At 41.1% G+C, this 25,600-nt stretch overlaps 1 protein-coding gene across 1 annotated transcript in view; it reads right to left on the bottom strand.

Annotated features, from left to right (window-relative positions):
- The window catches only part of ITK (IL2 inducible T cell kinase), a 60,878-nt gene that overhangs the window by 31,806 nt on the left and 3,472 nt on the right, over nt 1-25,600 (bottom strand). The window contains exons 2-5 of the mRNA XM_058721423.1: nt 8,647-8,751; nt 6,853-6,934; nt 4,934-5,062; nt 1,616-1,656 (exon numbers count right to left, since the gene is read on the bottom strand). Of these exons, the coding sequence (XP_058577406.1) occupies nt 1,616-1,656; nt 4,934-5,062; nt 6,853-6,934; nt 8,647-8,751 (357 nt within the window). The remainder of the gene's footprint in view (nt 1-1,615; nt 1,657-4,933; nt 5,063-6,852; nt 6,935-8,646; nt 8,752-25,600) is intronic.

Genomic DNA, 25,600 nt, shown 5'->3' with positions numbered 1-25,600 from the left:
CAAACAGTTGTGAGAGTTCAGGATGGGCACACTTGCTACAGGTTGGCAGGTCTTGAGAGACAGTAAATATGGAAGAGATTGAGGTTACTGGCTAGGATGAGATTTGGCATTGGGAAGCCAAAGTTTCTATTTTCACATCGAAGCCTTTGATGGTATAAAAATCGTGGAGATTTAGAAAGAAAAGCTTGTCATGGTGATGTTGTATGTCACCCCAGCTGAGCCCAGATTAGGATTTGAAATCTCAATATCTGTGGAGCTCACGAGGTGGTGTATTGCAGTACTGAAGATAAGAATCATTGGGACTGAGGCTTTCACCTGAAAAGCTAATGGAGGAAGGAGTTAAATTGAAGGGCACCTGAAGATAAAGGAGGGATATGGCACGGTATTCATCCCATTATAGGACCAAATGATTGATCAATCACTATGAAAAGAAAGGTCAGAGCAGGGTTCAAAAACCATGGTGGTACGTTTCTATAGGAGGCATCTTGGACAGCTTTGGGGGCGATTTGAATGTCACAAAGGTTTAGGAGTGCTGCTAACATTTAGTGGCAGAGGGCCAAGAATGCAAAAATCTCTGCAGTATCCCATATACTGTAAAACTTTTGAATGTCCCGTTAGACATTCATGTGGTAAGAAACCTGCTTATAATAATAATGGACAATAGTACTCTGGGCCTAGATCCTACCTCCACCCCATAGGTGGGACTATGGGCAAAACCATCTGCAAACCAGAGCTGGCTTCCCTAGAGTGGGCTTGGTATCACCTAAGTCTTGTAAATCAGTAGATTAGAGGAGTGTTTCTCCCACTTCAGTGTGCCACAGAATCACCTGGAGGTTTATTAAATTGTAGGTGGCTGGGCCCCTCTCCCAGAGTTATAAATATAGTAGGTGTGGGGTGGGGCCTGAGAATCTACAGTGCATTTCTAATAAGCTCCCAGGTGAGGCTGATTCTGCTGGTCCAGGAACCACACTTTGAGAACGACCATGTGAGTTAAAGCCCATCATCTCAGAAGCTCTGCTGCCTAGTAACTTACCTACTAAGTTGCTGAATGGCCTTGGAAAAGCCTCAAAACCTCCCTTGGGACTTGATGTCCCAAGGTTTAAAATGAGAATAAAACTATAACCCTCTGAAGTGGCTAGAATGGAGAGTGAGGGAAGGAGGCCTTCTCTGTATATATAAGTACACTCACACACACACATAAAGATATAGATATAGATATATATCTTTGAAATAGATAGTAAAAGTATGGAAGTACTTAGAAAAATATAAAGTATTATCAAAATTAAGGTATGGAGTGAACACATTTTTCATAGATAGCTGTTATTGTACCCCAAAGTGGTCAGGTGGGGGGATGCACAGTTTGGTACAATAAATTTTTGTTGAGTGAATAAAGTGAACTCAGGATTTAGTAACTGAGTGGTCCTTTCGCATAAACTGACCCATGAGACAGGTCCAAGAAACCCAGGGTGTTCATTTCGGCTGAATTACTACAACCTGCTGTATTTGCCCAGGATATGAGAAATCTGGGGGTGGGGGGAAATGCAAAGGGGACATGGCATTCAGGCAGTTGCAGCACTGGGCGCCCATCATGCCCAGAGCTTAAATCCTCACTCACCCTGTTGTCTTCAGGAGTAGGAGGAAGAGGCTTCTTTGAAGCTGAAATGAGAAAAACATAAAAAGAAAATGAGTATGAAACCGAATGTGCCCAACCGGAGGTGAAAAGTCAGGGGGCTTTTCAGAGAAAAGCAGCCCTTGGGAGAACAACAGAAGAAAAGAGCCAAGAAAGAAGGAGATGATAAGACACAGAGAAACGAAAACCTGCCTTATAGAGCCAGTTTTTTTTTTTTAAATCTCTTTTGGCCTCTTGGTTCCCCATTTCATTTTCTAGAAGATTCCAGAAACTTCTAGAAGTTCATATTTAGTATTCCCAGGAAAAGCCTAATCCAAAGGTTGCTACAGAGGCATTAGGCTTGTGTCCTTCTCTGTGGGCCAGGAGACCTCCACAAAGGCACCTACCACCTGCTCAACCCCGGAGTGGGAATTGGTGACTCAGGGTAACAGTGAGTCACTGGCTTCTTGAGGCAGCCGTGGGCTTGGGGAGAGGGTGGGTGAGGTGAGGGGTCATTGAGTTATTTTTTGGGAGGGCTGGAATCTACTTTTAGTTACATTAACACTTCTGAGCATGTGTTCTTGCTGCCTTCTCCAAACAACACACACTCAGCACCTCTCTCTCTCTCTCTCTCTCTCTCTCTCTCTCTAACTGTTTGTGTCTCCATGTCTCCGTCGCTTTACCTCTCCTCTATGCCTTCTTTTCTCCTTTGTCCTATCTTCTTTATCTCTCTTTTCTTCTCGCCTTCCTTTCATCTCTTCCTCTCTGTCCTTCAGTATTTTTCCTTTGAGGCACTGAAAAGGTCAGGCCTAGAATCAATAGACCAAGGTCAAATATCTGGGAGTATGTGTGGCATGGGAGGCAGCACATAGGCTTGTGCTCAGTTCAAGGATTATTTAATAATTACAGATAAGACAGGAATAGGCTCCATAAGTAGGTGGTGAGATCCTCATCTCTGCATGAGATTGACTCATTGCATGAAGTTGATCCCTGCCTGAGTTGGACAGTAACTGTCAGGATTGCGAGTAAAGGAGGCCCACACAGTGACATGGGAACCCACCCCCTGTGCTAACACTTTAAGCACGGGCAGGGTCGGGTATTGACTTGGCTTTGTGATTAACTGAGAAGAAGAAAACAAGCGTAACAGGAAGCATGGTTCCTATTCAACACTCAACTCAGGGCACCAAGAGACTGATGTTCTAACCCAAGCTCCACTGGGAAGGAGCTGTGTGGCCTTGGTCTCCTTCCAGCCCTGAACATTCTGCAAGGGTATCTCTTCCTCCAGCCTTGCTCTTCCCTTCTTTCCTCTTCCTCTGTGTGAAGTTGGTATGTAGTGACATCAGGGCCAGTTCTGGTTGCAGAAATGAATGGGGTATAGCAGGGTCCATTTTTTTACCCAACCACCTCTGCTGTTTTCCAGACATACACATACATGCTGCTATATTTCAGCTTCATATTCTTCTGTCCACAAATAAAAAAGACGAGTAGGTGCAATTGCCATTTATTGAGAGATAAGAAAGTGCCAGCAAATGTGCTAAGAGCTTTCCACAACCCCATTGTCGCAACACAAATGCAGGACCACTAGCAGAGTGACTGTATGGCAGTTAGGCCTGAGTTCATGTGGGAGGAGTTCAGCATGACCAGCTCTCTCCAACTGTCATCTTGGTGCATCATTCAGATGTTCCTCACACCTCAATCATATGTCTACCACTCAGTGGAGGGGAGTGCTGTGTACCCTGAAGAGGGACAGCTGCAAAATGCACGGTGAAGATGGAAAAATGGAAACACAGATTCAAAGAATTTCAGAATTAACAAGGGACTTAGAGATTATTTCATCTTAGGAGCCCTAAAGCTTCCCCTAACATTTGAGAGATGAGGACATTAGGGCCCTTGGGGGCTGAGTGACTGATCCAACAGCCCACAGCAAAGTGCTGGCAGGAATCTGGAGACCAGATCTCTGGCTCTGGAAATGGCTTTCACTCACTGGGGAAAGCCCAAGCCATCTTGTTATTATGATGGATTCCACCCATATAAACCCTTCTGTTTCTTTTTTATGAAATACTCTTTATGAGTACAGACCATAGGGTAATGCCAAAGATCACTGACTTCTAAAACTAGGTATATATTGTTCCTTGGGGCCATGGGATTGGTAACTTTAAACTTTCTCTCCCAAGGTGGAGGGTGAGAGGTGGTGGTTTTTAAAGTGGTACTAAGGGGGGCTGTGACTCAGGAAGCCACGGAAAACCCAGCCATGGGTTACATTTAGCACATCCGCCTTGGGTTGTCAATCCGAGGTAGTAGGTTTTAGTGCAAAAAAGAAACTGACAGATGAGAAAAGGTGGCTAGGGTAAGAGAGGTTGAGAAGAGGGGGGAATGGAAGCAAAACAATTCACACAATCCATCATTCCTATTCAACAACGCCTTTACAGAGCACTTCTCCCTGTGTGACCTTGAGCATTCCAAACTGCTCAAGGCGTTCTGTTTCTGTGACCTCACACATCTACCCCAGATGACTGTGAGGAATGCGAGCACATCATGTGTAAAAGTGCTTGCAAGTGAAGTTACACTTCATTGAAAGGTCAGGTCCCAGAGCCATCACAGAAGAGAAAACCGAGTTACACACCAACCGTGAGTTCCAGAGCCTTGGACCTCCAAGGACCAGAAACAATGTCTTTTGTTTTCATTTTGTATTTAGGCCATGGCCTCCTTTTCTGAGGTTATGGAGATAAACGGCAAATTTGAAGGGGATGCAGTGAAAAGCCACAGAGTACAATAGACAGCTTTTGATTTTACTTTCTTCCCCTCCAAGTGTATAAAGTTGAGCTGGTATAATTAAGCATGTCTGTGATGTGGTGCTACTGTAACAAATAAATAATATTCTATACATTTGAGGCTTTCTCTACAACTTGAGATTTAAGTAGACCACGCCATTCACATTTTCTAACTTGCGGGTTATATAGTAGTGCTTCCCAAACTTTGCACACACATCTCCAGGGTATCTTGTTAAAACACAAATTTTGATCTGGCACCTGGGATGGGGCCAGAGAATTTACATTTCTAACTAGCTTCCAGATGATGTTGACACTACTGGTCCAAGGACCACACTTTTAGTAGCAAGGAGCTATAAAGACATAAGGTTTGAAGTGGAAACAGATCAACAGACTAGTGTTAGAGGCGGATGATTTCCCTCCAACAGTTCTGAAGATGCAGAATTTTGTATTCAATCCTCGACACCCGTGATGATGGGAAGCTGAGAGCTTTTACTTCCTCCTACTAGAGAGGTCGGTCATTTTACAAGAAGAAAGGGAATTCCCAGTCTCTTACCATTCTTGGTTGGATCGTACTGGGCACAGCCCACTGCGAGCTTCTCCAGCTGAGCACAGCACCTCCACCTCCCATCCATCCAGAAGTTAGGATGATACATGGGTACCAAACTGTTATTGTTCCTTGTTTCTGAAAGAGATTGGCACCAGCAGAAGAGTTATTTCAGGTTATTCTATCAAGGACAACCAACTTCTCAACTCCTTGAGATTGGACCCTGATGTGTGAGCCTGAGTGAATAGTACCTGGAATAGTCACAAAAATAGCCTTTTGCCCAAGCATGTACATTTATGGAAGAGTATGTGTTGGATGTGGTCATCATCAGGTCTGGGTTCTTGTCTGACCTGGGGTTAATTGTGTGTCCCTAGATTGGGCAACACCCTCATCTGAGCCTCATTTTCCCCACGGTGCAATGAGATTCTTAGACTGGATCAGTGGGCCCCACAGAAGTGCCCAAGGGGCAATGGGAAGACTGAGCGGGAGGGATTCCTGCCCCTTCATCTCTCCCCCCTTCAACCACAGGAATTTTGCTTTTATCCCTTCTAGATTTGTGGCTTTAAAGTTAGATTTTGGCAAGATTAAAAAAAAAAGAGGTTCTCCTGCTGAAAGAAAAAAGAAATATAAAAAGTGGAGAATTCGATAGACCATCTCAAATGCTCCTTCCAGCTTTAATATCCTGTGAGTAAACCCCTACGCAGAGGGAGAATGGCCAATGAACATAGTTGGGGTCCTTTTGATAACTTTTTACTCAGTGTTTATTCTGAGCCTCATGACTTGAGAATATTCTCCAGCTTACGCAGCACTTGTCTGTTCATATCCTATTTGAGACAACAAACTTGGAAGAAGATAAGAATTGTATTTTTATTCTCATTTTCAGATAGAGGCATCACGGCTCTCAAGATTCCAAATGGCTTGCTTATTCTTAGTCCTAATAGCTACTTAGAGACAGATTAATATCTGAACCCACTTCTCCTGCAAACCCAGGGCTTCAGGCTAAGTAACAGGACTACTAATTGAGTTCTTTCTTTGCGTTTCATTCTAAGTGTCTGCCGTGTCTTAACTCATTTATTTCTTGCAATAACCCTGTGTCTGATTATTACAAGTCAGAATTTGTAGATGTAGAAATGAAGACACTGGAAGGTCAGGGAACTTGCCCAAGGTCACATACTAATAATTGGCAGAGCTGGGATTTTCACCTTAGCAGACTGGCTGCACATGTCACGTATACCCAAACGCTGTGCTGGTTCTAATTATGCTGCCAGCAAGGTGAGCCGTAAGAAATACCATTCCTGATGATCTGAAAGCTTTTAAAGTTAGCTAACATTTATGGGGTGCCAGCGATGGGCCAGGCTAGTTCCGAGGGCTTTACTCACAGCAGTTCTGGAGGCAGGTACTATTATTATCATTCCCTCCTCCTTTCCTTTTTTATAGATGGGGAAACTGAAGCATAGAGCAGCTGAGGCAGTTGCCTACGCACACATGGCTAGTAAGTGGCAGAGCCAGGATTCAAACTCAGGTCATCTAACTCAAGGGCCCATCCTCTTATTATTCCCACTAGACCAGGAGTTGGCAAACTTTTTCTTAAAGGGCCAGATGGTCAATATTTTAGGTTTTGTTCAGCAGCAGGCAAAATCGATATATTATGGAGGTACTTCTATAATCCTTTAACATACGACCATTTAAAAATACAAAAAACTTCCTTAGCTTGGAGCTTTATAAAAACAGGTGGTAGACTGGATTTGTTCGACCCTACATGGTACTGATTGTTGCCTCTTGGGCCCAGGGTGAAAAGTTGGGATCCAACACCAACACCAAAAGTGAGAAATATTTGACCGTCAGCTGTCCTTGATCTTACTACGGAGTCCAAGCCTGCTAGAGGATCAAGGGATCTCAGGGACCGATTTGCATAGGGGAGTTATTACCTTCTTTAAGGGCCAGAACCCAGCGCTGCCGGCTCTCACGGTCTGGAGCAAACACATACAGGAGGTAATTGTCATGCACAACCTGGAGGTACACAGAGTCCAAGATGAGCAGTGTGCCCAGAGAGCAGGATGATTGATAGCAGGCCCATCTAGCTTACTGGGTCAAGAGTGGGCCCTCAGGTGTTTGTCATCATAAAGGCAAACATCTGGGCAATTAGGGGACTGGTGTCCTTTTTATCCAAATATTTGAATTCACACAGGGTGAATCTCCACAGCTCAGACTACTTGTCTGAGATTCCATGTTGCCGGTAAGCAATTGCTAAATTAAAATAGCTGGAGAAAAAGCTCTCCATGTGACAACATATTTATTTCTCATACTAATTTTTTAAAAAAATGTTTATTTATTTATTTTTGAGAAAGAGAGAGAACACAAGAAGGGGACAGGCAGAGACAGAGAATGAGAAGGAGACACAGAGTCTGAAGCAGGCCCCAGGCTCCAAGCTGTCAGTTCAGAGCCCAACACAGGACTGGAAACCACAAACTGTGAGATCATGATCTGAGCCAATGTCAGATGCTTAACTGACTCAGCCACCCAGGAGCCCCTCTCATATTAATTTTTAAGTGATTAACAAAATCTTTCTGTCATATGAAAGAGTAAGATATTAGATGAAAAAAAATTGCAATTGAGACTTTAAAAGCTTCTTATTTTGAAATAATATAAGACACCCAAGAAGTTCCAAAAATAGTACAGGATCCCTGTGTTCTTTTCACCCACCTCTCCCTAATGATTATAGAACCATAGTGCAGTTTCCAAACCAGGAAGTTGACATTGGTCCAAAATGATTAACTAAACTATAGATCTTCTTTGAAATTCACCAGCTTTTTCTCATGAACTCATTTTTAATTGGAATTTTAATGACAGGAAAATACATGTTATTCACTTTAATTACTAAATATTTCAATTCACAGAGGTCAACTTTCTAGTAGGAAAAGAATCCTTTTCTATATCACATTAAAAATGCGATATTTACCCCTCAAATTGGCAAAGAGGAACCGTACCCTAGAATGTACAAAGAGATATCCACTCCTTCAGAGTCATAGATGCCAAGAGTGATGCCAAATTTGGACAATGTCATGACCTAAAGACCAGAGATAACCTTTACCAACTCTGTCCAGTAGAACTCCTTGCACTGATGAAAACATTCTATAATCTGTGCTATCCAGCACATAGCTATTAAACATGTGAAATGTTCATCCATTCAGTGGGCTTAGTGTGACTCAGGAACTGAATTTTCAATATTGGTTAATTTAATTTACATCTAAATATTAAACATACACCTGTAGCTAGTGGCTACTGTATTGGACAATACAACTCCAGACAGTTCTCAGATTGTAAAATCTGAGTCTTTTTGTCCCAGAACCTCCAAACAATTATACTCGAGTATTGCAATCTGTTGCCCCAAATCATAAGTAAATGGTATTAGGCTTAAGAGTATTAGGCTTGGGGCCTTTGATATTTTTTTCTTTGCTTTAGGGGCAGAGAATTGGGACTTTTGTTGAGGCAGGGAAGACATGAGAGAAAGAGAAATGAGGAATTACACCTTTTCAAAATTTTGTGATTTGAGGAATGAGTGAATCAATAATTGAAGGAACACAGTAGCTTTCTTCTGGCTTAGTCTAAGACCTAACTATAGATCAGAGTCATCCCTGGTCTACCTTCTATTACAATGACTGAGACTTTCAACCATCATGCGAGGAATGGGAAACTAGCAATCTCAGGCATAGTGGACTTACCTGAAATGGATATTTATAGTGGCATGGGATACTAATGTCACTTTTCACAATCTCAACACATTTGATTCGGGAGAGTTCAATGGAGCCCTTCAATGTGCGCTTTTTCTGTGGGGAAAAAAAGCACATTCCATTTAAAGAAGAGAGAAGACCATATTTTTGTCCAGGTTGGTTGTAGAAATCCACTACTCTATAGATAAGATCCGTTAGCTTTGTAAACTAATCCCCCATGTATCCAGAAGTTACTTCTTGGCCCTTAGTGCCTAAGAGACACACTCTGAGCCAACTCCTGGGAGAAACTGCCCTGTTAATTGTCTCTAATGGGGTCACTGATTTTAACTCATTGAGCAAAGGCACCTTATTTATATCTCAGTGACCTTGTGACAAACAGCGGCATTTGTAGAACTTGTAGCTGGGGTGGGTAGTGCAGTATAGGAAACCAACTATACATGTGCCTGTTTTCTCTGTTTTGTGCCTTATTAGCACAGTAGTTGAATTCAGGCATGTCCTGCATGGTGATGTATACTTTCAGTGGCACCTTTCTTTTCTACGTATGGATTTTCCAGGTCCCTTTTATTTATTCACAATCCCACAATGACACTTCTGTAGGACATTTCTGACTCTGCTCTATAACTACCTCTTCTTCACAGCCCCATCATCTGGTCCCATGTCTCATTTCCTTGGAAGTTTGCTAGATTTCTTTCCTTGGTAATTAATTTACATTATGGTCATGCAACAGTCATGACTTATAATGATGCTATAAACATGTTACTCAATTCTAAGGGTCCTTGTACTTGGAAAGTGGATTCCAGGGGATGTTACCCAATGGGACAGATTCTATTGTGAACTATCAGGCTCCAAGGAAGGCTAGTTAGGGAAAAGTTTTTGTGGAGCAGAAGCTTTTCTCAAGTGCCTGGAATTAGGCTTCCATTGAGAATAGAATTTAATTCAGATATGGAACTGTTGCAAAATACTTTGTTATACCTTATCTCTTAGAAAAAGGTAAAAAATGGTGGTGAATTGGGCAAAAGTTGGAAAGGGCTAGGTTCAAAGTTAAGTTCTGTTTTCTTCTTTATTTTCTGTCTGGATGATCTATCCATTGATGTAAGTCGGATGCTAAGGTCCCCAACTATTATTGTATTACTGTCAATTTCTCTCTTTATGTCTATTAACAACTGCTTTATGTATTTAGGTGCTCCAATGTTGAATACATAGATATTTACAATTGTTATATTCACTCATTGTTGGTTCCTTTATCATTGTGTAATGTCCTGCTTTGTCTCTTGTTACCATTTTTGTTTTAAAGTCTTATTTTGACTAATGTAAGTATTGCTACCCCGGAATTTTGTGTATGTGCATGTCCATTTGCATAGAATATCTTTTTTCATTCCTTCACCTTCAGTCTTTATGTGTCTTTGGTTTTGAAGTGAGTGTTGTAGGCAGCATACAGATGAGTTTTATTTTTTTATCCATTCTGTCCCTCTATGTCTTGATTGGAGCATTTAGACCATTTATATTTAAGTTATTATTGATAGGTATGTACTTATTGCCATCTTGTTACTTGTTTTCTAGTTGTTTTTGTAGTCCTTCTCTGCAAAGTTGGCTCAGCCTCTAACTAGCAATGTGACCTTGGACAACACATCTCACCTTCCTGTACTTCAATTTTTACATCCACTAAGTGAAGATAGTAATGCCTACCTTGTAAATATTATTTGGGGAATAAAATGGGTGTATGTAAACAAATTGTTTGGCTTATAATAGGTGCCCTCGATAAAGGGTACTCTCCCAACTAAAGAGGTTAAGGAAATCCTAACTATGGTAAGAGAGTCATGACATCGTGAAATTCTCCAGAAGAGAGCTCAGTCTGCACTTCCTAATTTTTGATACCCAGCCTGTTTGCTGGCCTTTGCTTTAGCAGCTAAGGCACAGAAGTGAGATTAAAAAAAAAGTCAAGAGGTGAAAAGCATCCTCTGTCAAATACAAGGAGGCTTTGTGGTGCTTCTTTTTAAATTTTCTTTCTAAAAAATACTTAATTCTTCAAGTATAAAACTTATCTGTGTAAAATAGTATGGAAGTATGTTAAGAAAGTATTTATAGTCTCATATTATTCCACTCTTCTCCACAACCTTGAGGTACCCAAGTTTAACCATTTGGAATGCATTTGTCTTTCCCACACACATTTATAGGATATATACAAACAAAAACAAGCATCTGATTCACATAGTGGTCTACAGCTTGCTTTTGTAACCTAAGGATGTATTAAAAGGTCAGTTTTCCCTTAAAAACCTCTGAAAACATGTGTCCTTTGGGCTCAAAATATCTTCTCATTTAGAGTCTTCCACAGCCAGAAATACATGCCTTGGTCCTGCCCATAATCATAGTTGTTGGCAATGGTTAATCTGTTTTTCAAAAACAGAAGAGCACAAGGGAGTTACCTTTTCAACAACCTTCTGTTGCTATGGGTAAACAGGGAGGCTCAGTTTTGAGGTTATCTTGTTTTTTGACCTTTATTGCATTGTTTCCTTAGTAGTATATATAATGAAATGCAACAAAAAGCTCATGGCAGTAATATGACAACTCTGTTTGCAGACATGTTTGTCCTTGGAACCCACTAAGTCCTGTGCTCCCTGAGAGAGAAACCAGGACATCTATCACCGAATCTTTAAGGCATAGCGACAAGCCTACAACAGATGTTCAGTCAGAATGATATGAACAAAGGGCACCACTTTGAAACACAATTTAAACAGTCTCAGTCAGGTATAAGGCTAATGCATTTATCTACTCAGGAAATATTTACTGGGGAGCCAGCTACAAACTAGGTGCTGTTCTGAGAGCAGGAAATAGATGAACTTGGTAGACTATGTAAAGGAGCTCCCAGTCTTGTTGAGAAAGCAGGCAATGAAACAAGTGCTATAAAGAGAATGGAACAGGTTGAGGTGACCAACTTGTGGACAGGGGAGGCCTGTCTGGAGAGAGGACATTTGAGAAAAGATCAAACAGTTGAAAAAGGATCCAGACATGAAGTCTGGTGGGGAGGGTGGTGGTAAGTGGTAAGTACCCTATGTAAAGTTCACAACAAGAGCAAAAGTCCCAGGGTAGCAAAGTTTTGGATATGTAATGGTTGTTGCTAGCCTGGGATCATCATAACCAGGGTATAAAGTGGAGGTAAGTATTAACCAGATTTGTAAGTAGGGATAAAAGTTCTGTGTGCGAGTTCTAAAGCAGTGTTGCCTAATAATAGCAGAATGTGAACCATACGTGTAACTTAAAGTTTTCTAGTAGCACATTTAAAAGAAAGCAAAAAAAGAAACCATGAAATTAATTTTAAGAACATATTTTGTTTGCCTCATTATATCTAAAATATTCGTTCGATGTGTAATCAACATAAAAAAAATTAATGAGCTACATTAATTTTTGCTAAGTCCTTGAAATCGTGTATTATACAAGACATCTCAATTTGGACTCGCCACATTTCAAGTGCTCAGTGGCCACACACGGCTCTGGCCCCATTATCGGACAGTGCAGCTTCAAGATACCCAAGAAAGTGTTCTCCTCTAACCTTACATTATATCCTTTGATCTCTTAATATTCATTGACTTTAAACAAGGATTTTAAGAGGCATTGTGTATTAACAGCCTGTCAGGTAAGCTGACCGTCAGGTCAGGTTTATTCTTCAGTAGGAATGGATTTCACATTTCACCATCAAAACTCACTCTTCATCCTAAATGGCTGCCCTGAGGTCAGTTGTCCTCAAATCTCTCAAGATCGGATATGTGAAAAACAAGAGACCGGCTGTGCATCCCCCCCAGCTGGGTCCTGGGGAGTAGCTGGTCCGTGAGCTAAACACAGTTTCATCTCTGAGAAATGGTGATTGCCTGTAATCATCCCAAACAACTGTGCTATTTCTGAAAAAATTCCAGGGTAACCCTTCCAAGGAAACCACATAAGAGCCAGCAGGGAAAGAAAGACACCAAGTAAAACCTGCCCTCATTCTTGTCATTCCATCTATATCACTTGGGGTGAAAGTCACAGGACCTCATTTGGCTTGGTCTTTTTTCTCAGCCATGTTCAAAGCTACAGTGTCCTCATATTCCAAAGCTTCTCCCTGGACACCTGACATGTGTCAAACAGAATCCAACAAGATGCTGGTGCCCACATATTTGCACAAAGGCAAGCTTGTGCCAGCAGCTTTTATATCCCCTTTCTTTTTATGTTAATATATTGTATAAAATAGAATTTTAGATTGTGAGTTTCAAAGAGAGAGGTAGGGAACAAAACCAAAAGAAAGGTCAATTAACATTTTTGAGCACTTCTTATACCTCGGGCACTCAACGGGCCAGAGCCAATTTAATCCCATGATCCTGCAAAGTATCATTGCCCCACCTTGCATGTGAGGAAATTGAGGTTCAGAGAGGCCAAGTCTCTTACTAAGCAGGAGGGCAGGATACAAGCCCAAGCCTAGGACCCCAGAGCCTGAGTGCTTAACTAATGTGTTTCGTGGCTCTTGCTCTTCCCCCAACTTCCCACAGGAGATTTTCATTCTCCAAACTCCCCACAGGGAACAATCAATTGCACGATCGATGCGCCAAGCTGTGACCCAGCAGACATTTGTCTGTGCCCTATTTGGTTGTGCAATGCTTATGCTGGATTTGAGAGGGAGAGCACATTCTCTGCTTCCTCAGAATAATTCCCTCCACTTCACTCCTATGACAGTGGCTCCTTGGCTGTTTGGCTAGTCCAGCAGGTATGACAGTGAGACGCGATGTGTCTGATACCTAAGAAAGGTATCTGAAAAACAGCAGAACTTCAGCTTTCTGCTTTGGAGAGGCAGAATGGGCGACGACTGGAACTTTCAGGTCCGGTAGACCTGCATCTGCCTGACCAGCTGTGCAATCTGAGGCAAGTATCTCAACTTCTCAATTGCCTTGTTGTTTTTAAAGTGAGAATAATAATCGTCCCTGAATCATTGGGCTAACTTAGAGGACTTATAAAAAAGCCACATAAACCTACTAGCAAAATAAACTTCATTCACATAACAAACCAATCACTCAAGTTAAGTTACCCGCTTTCCTTTCCTTTGCTTCCCCCCAAAATAAGACCTTGTTCTCTTGTGTCTACATTTTAGGAGTGATTTTCTTTTGGGCAAATATGTAACCAGGAGCCACCATTTGGGAAGGGCAACATTAATTTTTAACTGGCGATACTGGTGATTTTGACATTTTGGAGTCATTTAATTTGCAAATTATCTGTAAAATCAAATTATTTGCAAAATGAAAAGGGGCCTGTTTCCTGGTCTCCCGACCGTGTTGCATTTCCTCTTCCAGGGCTTTTGCTTTCTTCTTTTCTTCAAACTCGCCTGTCAAAACCTTCCTCAAATGGTCATTCTCCAAAGGTTTAACTCACTGATAGATTAAAGGTTGGCTTGTTTCAGAGGAGTTTGGATTAGGACAGATATTAGAAACTGAGGCCAGGAAGGAGCTTTGATAATTGAATTTTGGGCATTAGGGGAGAGAATATTTTTCAAAGGGGGGAGTGAGACATCTAAGACTTTCCCGGATCACACTGTAAAATTAGCCACATACTGCCTTTATCAGAGTTTCTTTATGATTAGAAAGTCTTACTGGTGATGATTTGAACAAGGCATTTCAAATATTTTACTCAATGCCTCTTCCAGAGTGTAGTATATTGTACAAATGTGAAATGGCGCAATGACACCATTGAAATTAAAATTGATGTCATGTGAGATGAAACTTAAGTCACTGATTTGAGGGTTATTCCCCTGTGCCTCCCCCACAGCAGAATGCCAGTTCTAAACTTGACTTGAGGGGTCTTCCTGAGTTTTAGTTTCATCCTCTCTGCAACACATGCTCAAGGTAGCCCCTGAATTTGCTCCCAGTTTCCCAGCTCAGCTTTCTGTCTTTTATGACAAAGGGTACCTTGTCTCTGCAGGGGAGAAGAGCAGAGATTCAGAACTCACAAACATCATGGTTTGAAATCTCTGCAGTGACAAGTAACATGGGGCAAACTTGGCTTAGTTCTTTGGGCTTAGTTCTTTTAGTTCCTAAGGTGTAATGAGATTGTTGACAGCTGCCTCTCAGGGTTACTGTGACCTGAGGTGTGGAAAGGTACCCAGCACGTTGCCTAATACCTAATAAAGATCATTAGTATCTCAATGGAAAACACCAGTTTCTTCTAAAACACTAGTGCAATTTGTGATTCGCTGTTGCTGGCTCTTCTCCCCTCCCCACCCCCATCCCAACCTGTCTTCATCTGGACCTACCTCCATGAATCTTTGCAATTCTGGGAGAATCTGAAATTAAGGGAGCATATTTTGAGGCTCCTGGGCTGACTTAAAGTTAGGAAACTCTGATCCATCCCACACCAGCCTTCTTTCCTTTCCTCTTTTCTGTAACACCTTTTAGTCATAGCTAAACCAGAGTCAACTGGCTTTCCTCACCTCAGCTTTTCACAGTGTGGTTTTTAATGAGGCTGGTTGTGCTGTGGGGAAAACACTCTAGCTACCCTTAAAGTCGTCCATCTTGTTCGTAGTATATCACCCTGACTCTCCAAGAGAAAAACAAAAGTGAGGCTTTTACCCTAAAAGGGAAGAAAAAGCAAGAAGAGAGAAGAAAGAAAGAAAGAAAGAAAGAAAGAAAGAAAGAAAGAAAGAAAGAAAGAAAGAAAGAGAAAGAAAGAAAGAAAATGGACTATACTCTTGTACAATTTCCAGAGGGAAATTTGGGATCTTTCTTAAAAGTATGAGTGGACTTTCTCACAAGAGACTGTTAAGAGCAAATACTTGTGGGAACAGTTCTGGTGTTTGGCAGTAGGAAGAGAGCTTTCTTTCAACCTCATATCTTTCTATACTCTTTTACTTTTGTACCACGAACTTGTATTTATTATATTTAAAAACAGTTAATTGAAATATAAACAAATGTGTTTTCCTTATAGGATTTATCCTATAGGAACATTTGTTCAAAATATATCAAGGTGTAGGGAGAAGGAATTCATAACGGCCTTATTTATTTCAATAAAAAAAACCTAGAGAACCTTAAATATTCATCCATAGACAAATGGTTAAATTAGTTATGGTTCATCCATCCCGTAGCCGTTAACAAAGAGGTCTACATGGAGGAACAAAAATGTATACATTAACTGAAAAAAGCAGGTGCAGAGCAAAAGATGGAGCCTCACTGCATTTTTGGAAAGAGAAATAATAAAATGCATAATAGTAAATGCAAAACTCAAATAATACAAGAAGGAACCCTGCTAACACTGGCTCTCCCTCGTGGGTGGCACTGTAGCCGACTTTGACAGGGTAAGTGTGATGTTTCGGTAATATTTGAAGTTGTTGCAGGGAACATGTAAATTTACTAAGCAGAAAAGTGAAAATAATATTTTAAAGCAGTCAGAAATTTAAAAACACCACCCTGTACTACAACTTTGCAGATTTCTGTGGGAGAGGGCTGAGGGGTACACATCGAATGCTGGGTGTGCAAAATGATGCAGCTTTTTGCCCTTGTAGCCTCCTGACCCCATTAGCAGTCAGTGGCAGCCAGGCAGCCCCTGTTACCTGCTCTTCTTTCTTCTTTATCCATGGAGGTTCAAGTTCACGATGGGGCCTCTCATCTTCTTTTTTTTTTTTTTTTAATTTTTTTTTAACGTTTGTTTATTTTTGAGACAGAGAGAGACAAAGCATGAACGGGGGAGGGTCAGAGAGAGGGAGACACAGAATCTGAAACAGGCTCCAGGCTCTGAGCTGCCAGCACAGAGCCCGACGCGGGGCTCGAACTCACGGACCGCGAGATCATGACCTGAGCGGAAGTTGGCCGCCCAACCGACTAAGCCACCCAGGCGCCCCTCTCATCTTCTTCTTGGGTGATAACCATTTTCTTCATAGATTCCATATGCTTTTATGTGGGTATATTTATTTTAGAAGTAAAGCAATACTTCAGGAATAATTTCTAGGTCTCGTTTATGTTAGATAAAGATATAGTGGTCCTAGTCTTTCAAAAGCATTTTTGTTTAAATTTGTTTTCAAAAGTGAGCAGAGAAAAGGACTTATATAGAAACCAAGAGCAAGAAGTGGGTGCTGAAGTAAATCTTCAAGGTTCTCTGCACATTTTGTCTCTGTTCTGTGAATGCTTTTTCAAAACCCTCCTTCTTTCCAGAATAGGCCATTTGAGATTTTTAATGAATTTGAAACTATATTTTTTTATATGCCTTTCAAACATTGGAGAGTCAGTAGCCAAAGCATATAAATTAATAACAACCTCATTACGTTTCAGAAAATAACCCTAGCACAGAGGTGATGATCAACGAATATTTGTTAATTGGTTGATTGAAGGAACAGCAGGTTAGACTAAGTGTGCAGCAGAAAGTGTTGTGTGTGAACCCTATGACAAAACTCTTGATAGGATTGATTTGAATAAGATTTCCAGAATGATTGGCAGGTGGATACAAATCTCTTGACAATGAAAAGATAGGTCAAAACCAGTCTGCACAAAGGGCTGAGCTAATAAAGAGCTCCTACAAATTATTAAAGAAAATATTAACAACATTATGAAGAAATGGGAAAAGGAATATAAATTGTTCTTAAATATAGAAAAAAAGGCTCAAACTTACTATGAAAACAGAAATGCAAATAATTGATACCAAGATACCATTTTTTAAACCTGTCAGACTTGCAAAGATCAAAACGTATGGTAATGGTGTTGGTGAGGTTTTGATAAAGCAAGCATCTCACATGTGGCCCTGGGGAATGTTCATTGGCACAACCTCTACGGAGAATAATTTGGTCATGTTCAATAAGATAACAGATGCAAATATCCTTTGACATAGCAATTCTACTTCTGGAAATGTTATCTATAGACCAAGGTTTCCCAACCTTGGCACTATTAACAACATAGGCTGGATAATCCTTTGTTGTGAGTTTGTCCTGTGCCTTGTAGAAGGCTTAGCAGCATGCTGGACTCTACCCAAAAATGTCAGTAGCACTCCCCTCCTTAGTTATGAAAATGAAAAAATTTCCAGGCATTGCTAAAGATGGGCAAAATCACCTGTTACAGACATACAGAAAGTGACATAAAGATGAGGTTATTCATTCCTTGTCATTTGCAATGACAAAAAAAAAAAAATTGGAAACAGACTGAATGTCCATCATTAAGGTAACTTTTTATCCATTCAGTGAAATATTATGCATCCACAAAAAAGAATGAAGAGGGGCGCCTGGGTGGCGCAGTCGGTTGGGCGTCCGACTTCAGCCAGGTCACGATCTCACGGTCCGTGAGTTCGAGCCCCGCGTCAGGCTCTGGGCTGATGGCTCAGAGCCTGGAGCCTGTTTCCGATTCTGTGTCTCCCTCTCTCTGCCCCTCCCCCGTTCATGCTCTGTCTCTCTCTGTCCCAAAAAAAATAAATAAACGTTGAAAAAAAATTAAAAAAAAAAAAAAAGAATGAAGAAGCTCTTTGCATATAGGTATGGTTTGATCTTCAAGAAGTATTGCTAACCAACCAAAAGAAAAGCTAAGAAGTATGTCACATAGAGTATGCTACTATTGCATAAAAAGGAGGACAAGAAGAATACTGATTTGTGTTTACATATGTATGCATAAAGTATCATTGGAAGAACTGATAGGAAATTGATTATATTCGCTGCTTTCAGGCACTGAAGCGCTGTGGCTTAGGATAAAGGTGGGAGTTGGCCATTTCATAACATTTTGTAACTGTTTTTTTAAAAACTGTATGTGAATGTATTATCCATGAATTTTTTTTAAAAGTTAGTCTATATTTTGCAGAAGATGACCTGAAAAAGTGGCTACTAATAAAGAGAGCTGAAGTCCAACAGGCACACAGGCAAGGGGGCAAGAGTTCATTCCACCAGCAGTTCTGTTTTGTGCATTAATATTAATTTGCAACACAGATGAAAGCAAAGTGAACAGCACTAACCTAATGTCATTGAGATTTATAAAGAATTAGAATAACTTTCTCTGGAGTTCAGAGAAATTTGGAGGTCAGACAGCTTGTGGTTGCAGGCTCACTTGCCCCTGAGTCACAGCTTTCTAGGTAGAGCAGGGGGTCTGAGAGGATCTCTTTTGCCTGTCTCTTCTATGTTCACCTTTCCAAGTGCTCTGGTCTTTGTGGATGCACCTGTGCCTCTAAATGTCCTGGGGGATTATTACATTTCACTCTCTGAACAGACTAAGTGTCTGCTATTTTAAAGCAAAGAATCATGAATGTTGATTCATGTTGCTATTCCGTGGATTCTGTGTTTCCAATCTTCCATTTGCAACCCACCCACACGCTCTCCACCATTGTGTAGTTCCACCAACTGGTACCATGGACTTAATGTTATTATTTAAATGGATTGATTTTTCACCTCAACAAATTTACTCTAAAGGGAAGTTTTAAATCACCACCATATGTTTAAAAATACTTTTTTTTCTGAAGTAAATTATAAAAAACATACATATATAAGTATTAAATTAAAAAATGTCAGAACCAGATCTGTCCATGTACCATCTAGAGTGCACCTAGTGGTACCCCACTTTGGGAAACACTTAATTGGGTCACTATACATGAAATTGGCCATAGCATGGACTGCGAAAGTGGCTACATTTGGTATTAGTGCCCTCGATCTCACTTTCTGGGCCCTTGGTCCTGGCTTATAGCCCTGTTTGGTGGTCTTTTTCCTGTATTATCACTCTGGGTATAACATTCCCAGGATGTTATTCTCAGAAAGTGCCCAATGAGGGGTACTTATGAATGGCTAGTCCAGTAAACTAAACAGAGCTGAGGTTCATACAGCATCTTTCCTTGGCAAAGGTCACCCCAGGAGCAGAGCCTCAGGTTTATAAGGTCAGGAACTCATTTTTGTCAGCTCACAGAGTCCGGTGGACAGGAACACACTCTGCAAAATCACAAGTGACTGGCGAATTCACAACCTTGCAGTGAGAAACAGACTGGCCAAGATGCTTGTATCAGTTTTGCAGAGAATTCTTGGAGATACTACTAGGGAAACCAAAATGATATCAGAAAAGCATATGTTAGTGGGATCAAAGTATAGGGAATTACCAAAGCCCAAGGCAAGATGCTGTTTTTAACACTTACTACCACTACTGTGACCCTGGGCAAATTTCTGAACTTCTCCATGTCTCAATTGCTTCCTCTCTAAAACAGAATATTACTTTTAGCTTCTGCAGAGAACTGTGAGGGTTACATGAGAAAATTCATAGGAATGTGTTCAGTCTTCTTGCAGTGATGCTAGTTATTGTTGTCAATGATATTGTTGTGCTGTCATTCAGGTAAACTTGGGGGGCCCTGCTCCAGACCTCTATTATACAGTGTTGTTCATTGAAACTCACCAATGAACCCTTGGCCCAACTCTCTCTTCTCAGCCACCATGGCTGCTAAGACTCCTCAAACCCAAACAAGCTTAGATCTGAAAATACATTTAATCTAACTTTTAATGTTTGTCCCAGATGTGTGGCCTAGGAAAAGATACTTAGCTACTCTAAGCCTCTCCTTTCTCATCAACAAAATGGGGATCTTTTGCAAAGTAGGAAGCTTTTTGGCACTTGTTAAATCCTGCTACATGTATGGTGGGTTCATGTACATATATATGACTGACTTTATATCAAATCATTTGATCCATGTATAGTATAAAAAATTATGTATCTTCCCCCTTTCTCACCGTAACATTCAAAGTCTATAAAAATAGTGCACTTGAAAAATCACCACAACAATGGGATTCTTTGGTTTTCCTAAGTTCCTTCTTAGAAACACAGTCTTCCCTAATGGTTCTGGTCACTTCTGGTGGCTGCATGCGTTGCTTCAATCTCTGTAAGATGATGTAGCAGCAAATGATAGAGGCCATAAAATAATCTTATTTTATGACAAATGTAGTATTCTATCCTAAGGACCTGATTTTTAAAAGGAGACAGGTTTATGTTAGGTATATTAGCATTTTTCAGTATTCTGACTGAAACATGTTCATACCCAGAAACAACCTGAATGTCAAAGAATAGATGACAAAGAATTGATGACAAGTTCATCATTTTTTTCAAGTATGTAGAACAGATAAGAACAGATAAGTAACAGATAAGTATCTCTCATGAAGTGAACTAGTTCAATCATGAAAAAAATCATATGTATGAAAAAATGATTACTTTGGGACCATGTAGATAAGTAGAAATGTATCTATAAAAGAACAAATGAAAAAAGTAGAATATAAAATTGTCATGCATTATGATTAGAACTACATGAAATTTATGTGTACGTAAGAGCACAGGTCATTCTCACAGAGACTGTAAATTGATGCCTTTGGACAAAAGAGTTACAGAGAATACTTCTGCATAACTATTTCATTAATTTTTTAAAATAGTGTGAGTATATGAACATTTGCTGCTCTGTCTCTTGTGATTAATCAAAGTGGGTTCAACCTGATTCTAATCGGTTTTTGGTCTTTGCTGCTTGCTAATGGCTGGCTGAGCTCCAGGTTGGCCCTGAGCACCTTTCCACCAAGACATGTAGGAGGAGGATTCCAGACAAAGTATCCCCAGAAGAGGGAGGTTATAGGATGTCAGCAAGAACCCCTCTCTTGAACTCAGTATGTTCACTTGTCTGTTCCGTACACAGGCCAAGCCTTTTCCTACTTCACAAGCTTCACACTGGCCGTGCCCTGTGCCTGAAATGCTTTTCTTCATTTCTTCAGGTCACTAGATCTTTCTCATCCTCCAGGCCCTAGCCTGGCTATAAATTCCTTCTCTGGCTACCCTTCTTCCCAACTCAGCGCCAGCTCCTGCTTAGTCTTTCCACAGAACCTACCACCGTCTGTATCTGCCCCATATATTTATGTACTTGTGGTTGTCTGCCTTCTCTACTAGCTAAGCTTGTGAGGGCAGACACCTTTTCTCTGTTATTTATCACCATATTCTTGGCATGTAGCCTGAAGCATGGCACATAGTAGATGTCAAGACATGCTTGCTGAACAAATGAATGAAACTTTACATACCAAAAAATAAACATTTCCTTGATACAGTGTTAGGTTTAAAATAATGGGATGCTGCTGAGAGTGGCTTCTCTAATGTTGTTTCTTTGATTATCAAACACAACTATATCTAGCACCACAGTATTAGTGGAAAGATGTGCTCTGTGATTTGATTCTCCATACTGCCACTGCCTTGAGACTACTATTTATGTGTATATTTTCTACTTATTGTTACTATTTTTTTTTAATTAGAATTTCTGTTATGGTAAAATGATAATGATGATGATGATGATAATAATAAAACTTTAGCACAAATATATGTAGTTGGGGGGGAAAGTCCTATATTTCAATTTTTATAACAAGTAGGTGTAATTTCTATGACTTTGTAAATATTAAAATAGGAATATGTAGCAAAGAGCTTGCTTATGAATACCTTAACATTAATGGGAATTATATGACAAACGAGACTTTCGATCAGGTTCTTATTTAATTAAAATCCTGACAAATTTACTGAAATTTCAAGGAACTGAGCAGACATCGGATCTAAAAAGGGAATTTTAGATACATGGAAAGCCATTTCAGAGCTTCTGTTTCCGTCCCTGGATCACTTTAAGTGAAGCCCCATAGTGTCATGAAGTCAAACCCAGACGGACCTCTGGATGAAAATTGGGTCCTGGAAGATTTATTTTCTTCAGTAGGCCCTAATAACTTATGAAGTGGAATAACTTATTACTAGTTGGGTAAGAAAATGGAGAGATAAGGATTTACCTATTTGACCTATGAAAACTTGAGAAGAGCTTTAAAACAGTTTTCTGTGGGGCCCATTTCTGAGTTTGTTATGAAGATGTCTTGTTTTACATAGACCTCATAGTTCAAGAAACCGAGCTCTTGTGTTTTACAGTTAAACCTTTCTCCCAGACTGAGTCAAAAACCGAGCCCTTACATTTATAGTGTTGCTCCGTGGCCTATTTTTACTGAAATGCTGGTTGATGGATGCACCAGCCCCTGAGCAGTAGGAATCAAATTTAATTTTAATGTGGGAGTATTTGCCTCCAAAATAGAAACTCTCCATCCACTAGCTTTCTCCATAAAACATCAACATCACATCATAAAGGCAAAAATCAGTTCACAAAGAAAATCCATTAAGGTAGACATTGAAACCGCATGTTTTTGGCCTTGAGTGGCCTGAATTGCAAAATACTTTGCCTTGGATCCTTACTTCTCTTTGCCTAGCTAGACAAGGCCCACATTTTTAGCTCCCAGATGCTCTTTGGAATTCAATTTGAGTTTTGTGATCTTTGTTCATTTATTGGGTATTTATCGACCACGTACTATGCACCCTGCACTGTTCTAGGTATTGGTGATGCAGTGATGAGCAAGGTCCTCCTGCTCTCATCCCAGGGGCTGCGCAGACAGAAAACAAACAGGGAAGCACATCAGTAAACCCAATAGGTACATGCAGATACTGATATATTGAAGTATCTGTGTGCTAAAGAAATGAAAAGAAAGGAGAAGAAAAGGAAAGAAACAGGATCCTGGGAAAATATTTAAAGAGATGGAAACAATAAAGAATCAGTCCTGGGGCGCCTGGGTGGCTCAGTGGGTTAAGTGGCCGACTTCGGCTCAGGTCATGATCTCGTGGTCCGTGAGTTCGAGCCCCACGTCGGGCTCTGTGCTGACAGCTCAGAGCCTGGAGCCTATTTCAGATTCTGTGTCTCCCTCTCTCTGACCCTCCCCCATTCACACTCTGTCTCTCTCTGTCTCAAAAATAAATAAAAAACATTAATAAAAAAAAAAAAAAGAATCAGTCCTGCAAACACCTGAAGTGTTCCTGGCAGTGGGAACAGCTAATGCAAAGACCCTGCATTTGCAGGCTCTGAGAGCAAGCACCCCCTAACTGTATCCCTCAGTTGCCTCCCCCTAGTCCTGGCCTGTCCAAAGTCCCTAGAGTGAGCATGAGCTTGGAGTGCTCAAGGTTCAGGAAGAAGGCAGATGTGGTAGAAGCCTGGTGAGTAACGGGAATGTGGTGTGAAATGAAATAGGAAATGCAGATAAGGACCCCCAGATGAAGAGTCTTGTAGGCCATAGCTGAGAATTTCCTTAAATACTCTAAGCAGCCATGGAAGGCTTAAAAGTAGAGAGTAAGATCTGATTTATCATTTATTGTAAGATCATTTTAAAAGTTCATTCTAGGTGTTGCATGGATAATAAACTGTATGGAGCCTTGAGTGTCAGTGAAAACCCAGCCAGAAGGCAACAGGATTACGTAGGAATGAGGTGGAAAGAGACTGTGGCTGATGCAAGTCTCAAGCAAAAAAGCTCAGGTAGCTTTAAGAGTATTATTGACAAAGAATTTAACTGTAGAAGAGAAACAGGGAAAGAAGGAAGAAAAAAGAGAACAGAGTAGTGGGGTGTGGGTGGAGGGCTGGCCCACCTGCTGGTTCTTGCATGTGCCTCTCTGACCCACCTCTTAAAATTCCAACCTCCTGAATCCTCCTCTTCCTCTTTTAAGGCTGGGACATGAATTTCTAACTCCGGGGAGTCTTATTTGCTGACTCTTACACCCAGAACTCTTCCTTTTGAAGTCCTATATAACTTGCTTTGTTCTCTACTCTTGGAATTGAGCCTTGTTCTATCAGGAGTTCATTTGTGAAACTCTAACCTCTCCAAAGGTATGTCTATCCCTCATGTCCTTGCTCTTTCCCTCCTTTTCTTCCTTCCACAAATAATGCATGAGTGAGTAGTATGTGCCAGGCGCTGTTATAAACACTGATGCTGCCATCTTTACCAAATTGGGTGCTGGCTCTCATAAAGCTTATAATCTAATGGAGGGTGGGCTGGGGGAGTGACATTAGCACAGCAATCACGTTAATAAGTGGGTAATTACAAGTCTGGGATGTGCTCCAAAGAGAGGGTAGGCATTGCTAAGGCAGAGCATAACAGGAGTAGATGGCCTAGTCTGGAGAAATCAAGGAAGGCTTCCCGGGGCAAGCGACATTCAAAATGAGGGACTTAAAGTCACAGCAAATCTTATGTAGCTGGATCCCAGAGAGATGGGAGAAAAAGGGACACGAACTGAGAGGGAAGACGGCATGTGACAGACTCTGGTGTCCACTCTAGATCTAAGGGGAGAACCTCTGCAGGGACATGTCAGGATCGTCAGGAAGCGATCACAGTCACCATGTGTCATGCTGGCTGCTGTGTGGGGAATAGGTTGGGGGGCAACTGGGGCAGAGTGGGTGGGTGCAGGGAGACCATTAGGAGGTGGTAGCAGTCCCAGGTGAGAGCTGCTGGTGGCTTTCCCGAGGAAAGTGACCATAGAAAATGGGGAGAAGTAGACAGCAATATTAGTTCCTATTATTATTAGAATAATGGTAACCTCCCTCTCATTAAAAGGAAGCAAGATCCAGAAGGAATGTTTAATCATTTTTACAAAAAAAATTTTTTTTAATGTTTCTTTATTATTGAGAGACAGAGAGACGCAGAGCATGAGCAGGGGAGGGGCCGAGAGATGGAGAGACGCAGAATCTGAAGCAGGCCCCGGGCTCCGAGCTGTCAGCGCAGAGCCTGACGCGGGGCTCGAACTCACAAACCGCGAGATCATGATCTGAGCCGAAGTCAGGTGCTTCACTGACTGAGCCACCCAAGTGCCCCAGGAATGTTTAATCATTACAAAAAATGTAGAGTCACACAGCCTTAGGCAACTTACACAAAGCTACATAGCTTTTAAGTGAGGAGTTGGTCTTTGACCCAGATGTGTCTGACACCAGACGCTGTGTTTTTGATTGCTGTGCAAGGAAAAGCAAGGAAAGGGGGACCATCTCCTGACCTGTCATCTTTAATTCAAGAAGGATGCATGCTCCAAGAGATGTTTCTGCTGCTAGATTCGACTGCAGGCTAACGGGGAGAGCCCATGTGAAGTGGAGACCCATAACCAGACCCAGAGTAGAATGGTGGTCTTGACTGTCCCAC

This window comes from Neofelis nebulosa, chromosome 1 (assembly GCF_028018385.1).
Source record: "Neofelis nebulosa isolate mNeoNeb1 chromosome 1, mNeoNeb1.pri, whole genome shotgun sequence".
NCBI lineage: Eukaryota > Metazoa > Chordata > Mammalia > Carnivora > Felidae > Neofelis > Neofelis nebulosa.
The sequence above is the reverse complement of the archived record's forward strand: the minus strand, read 5'-3'. Positions and strand labels throughout refer to the sequence as shown.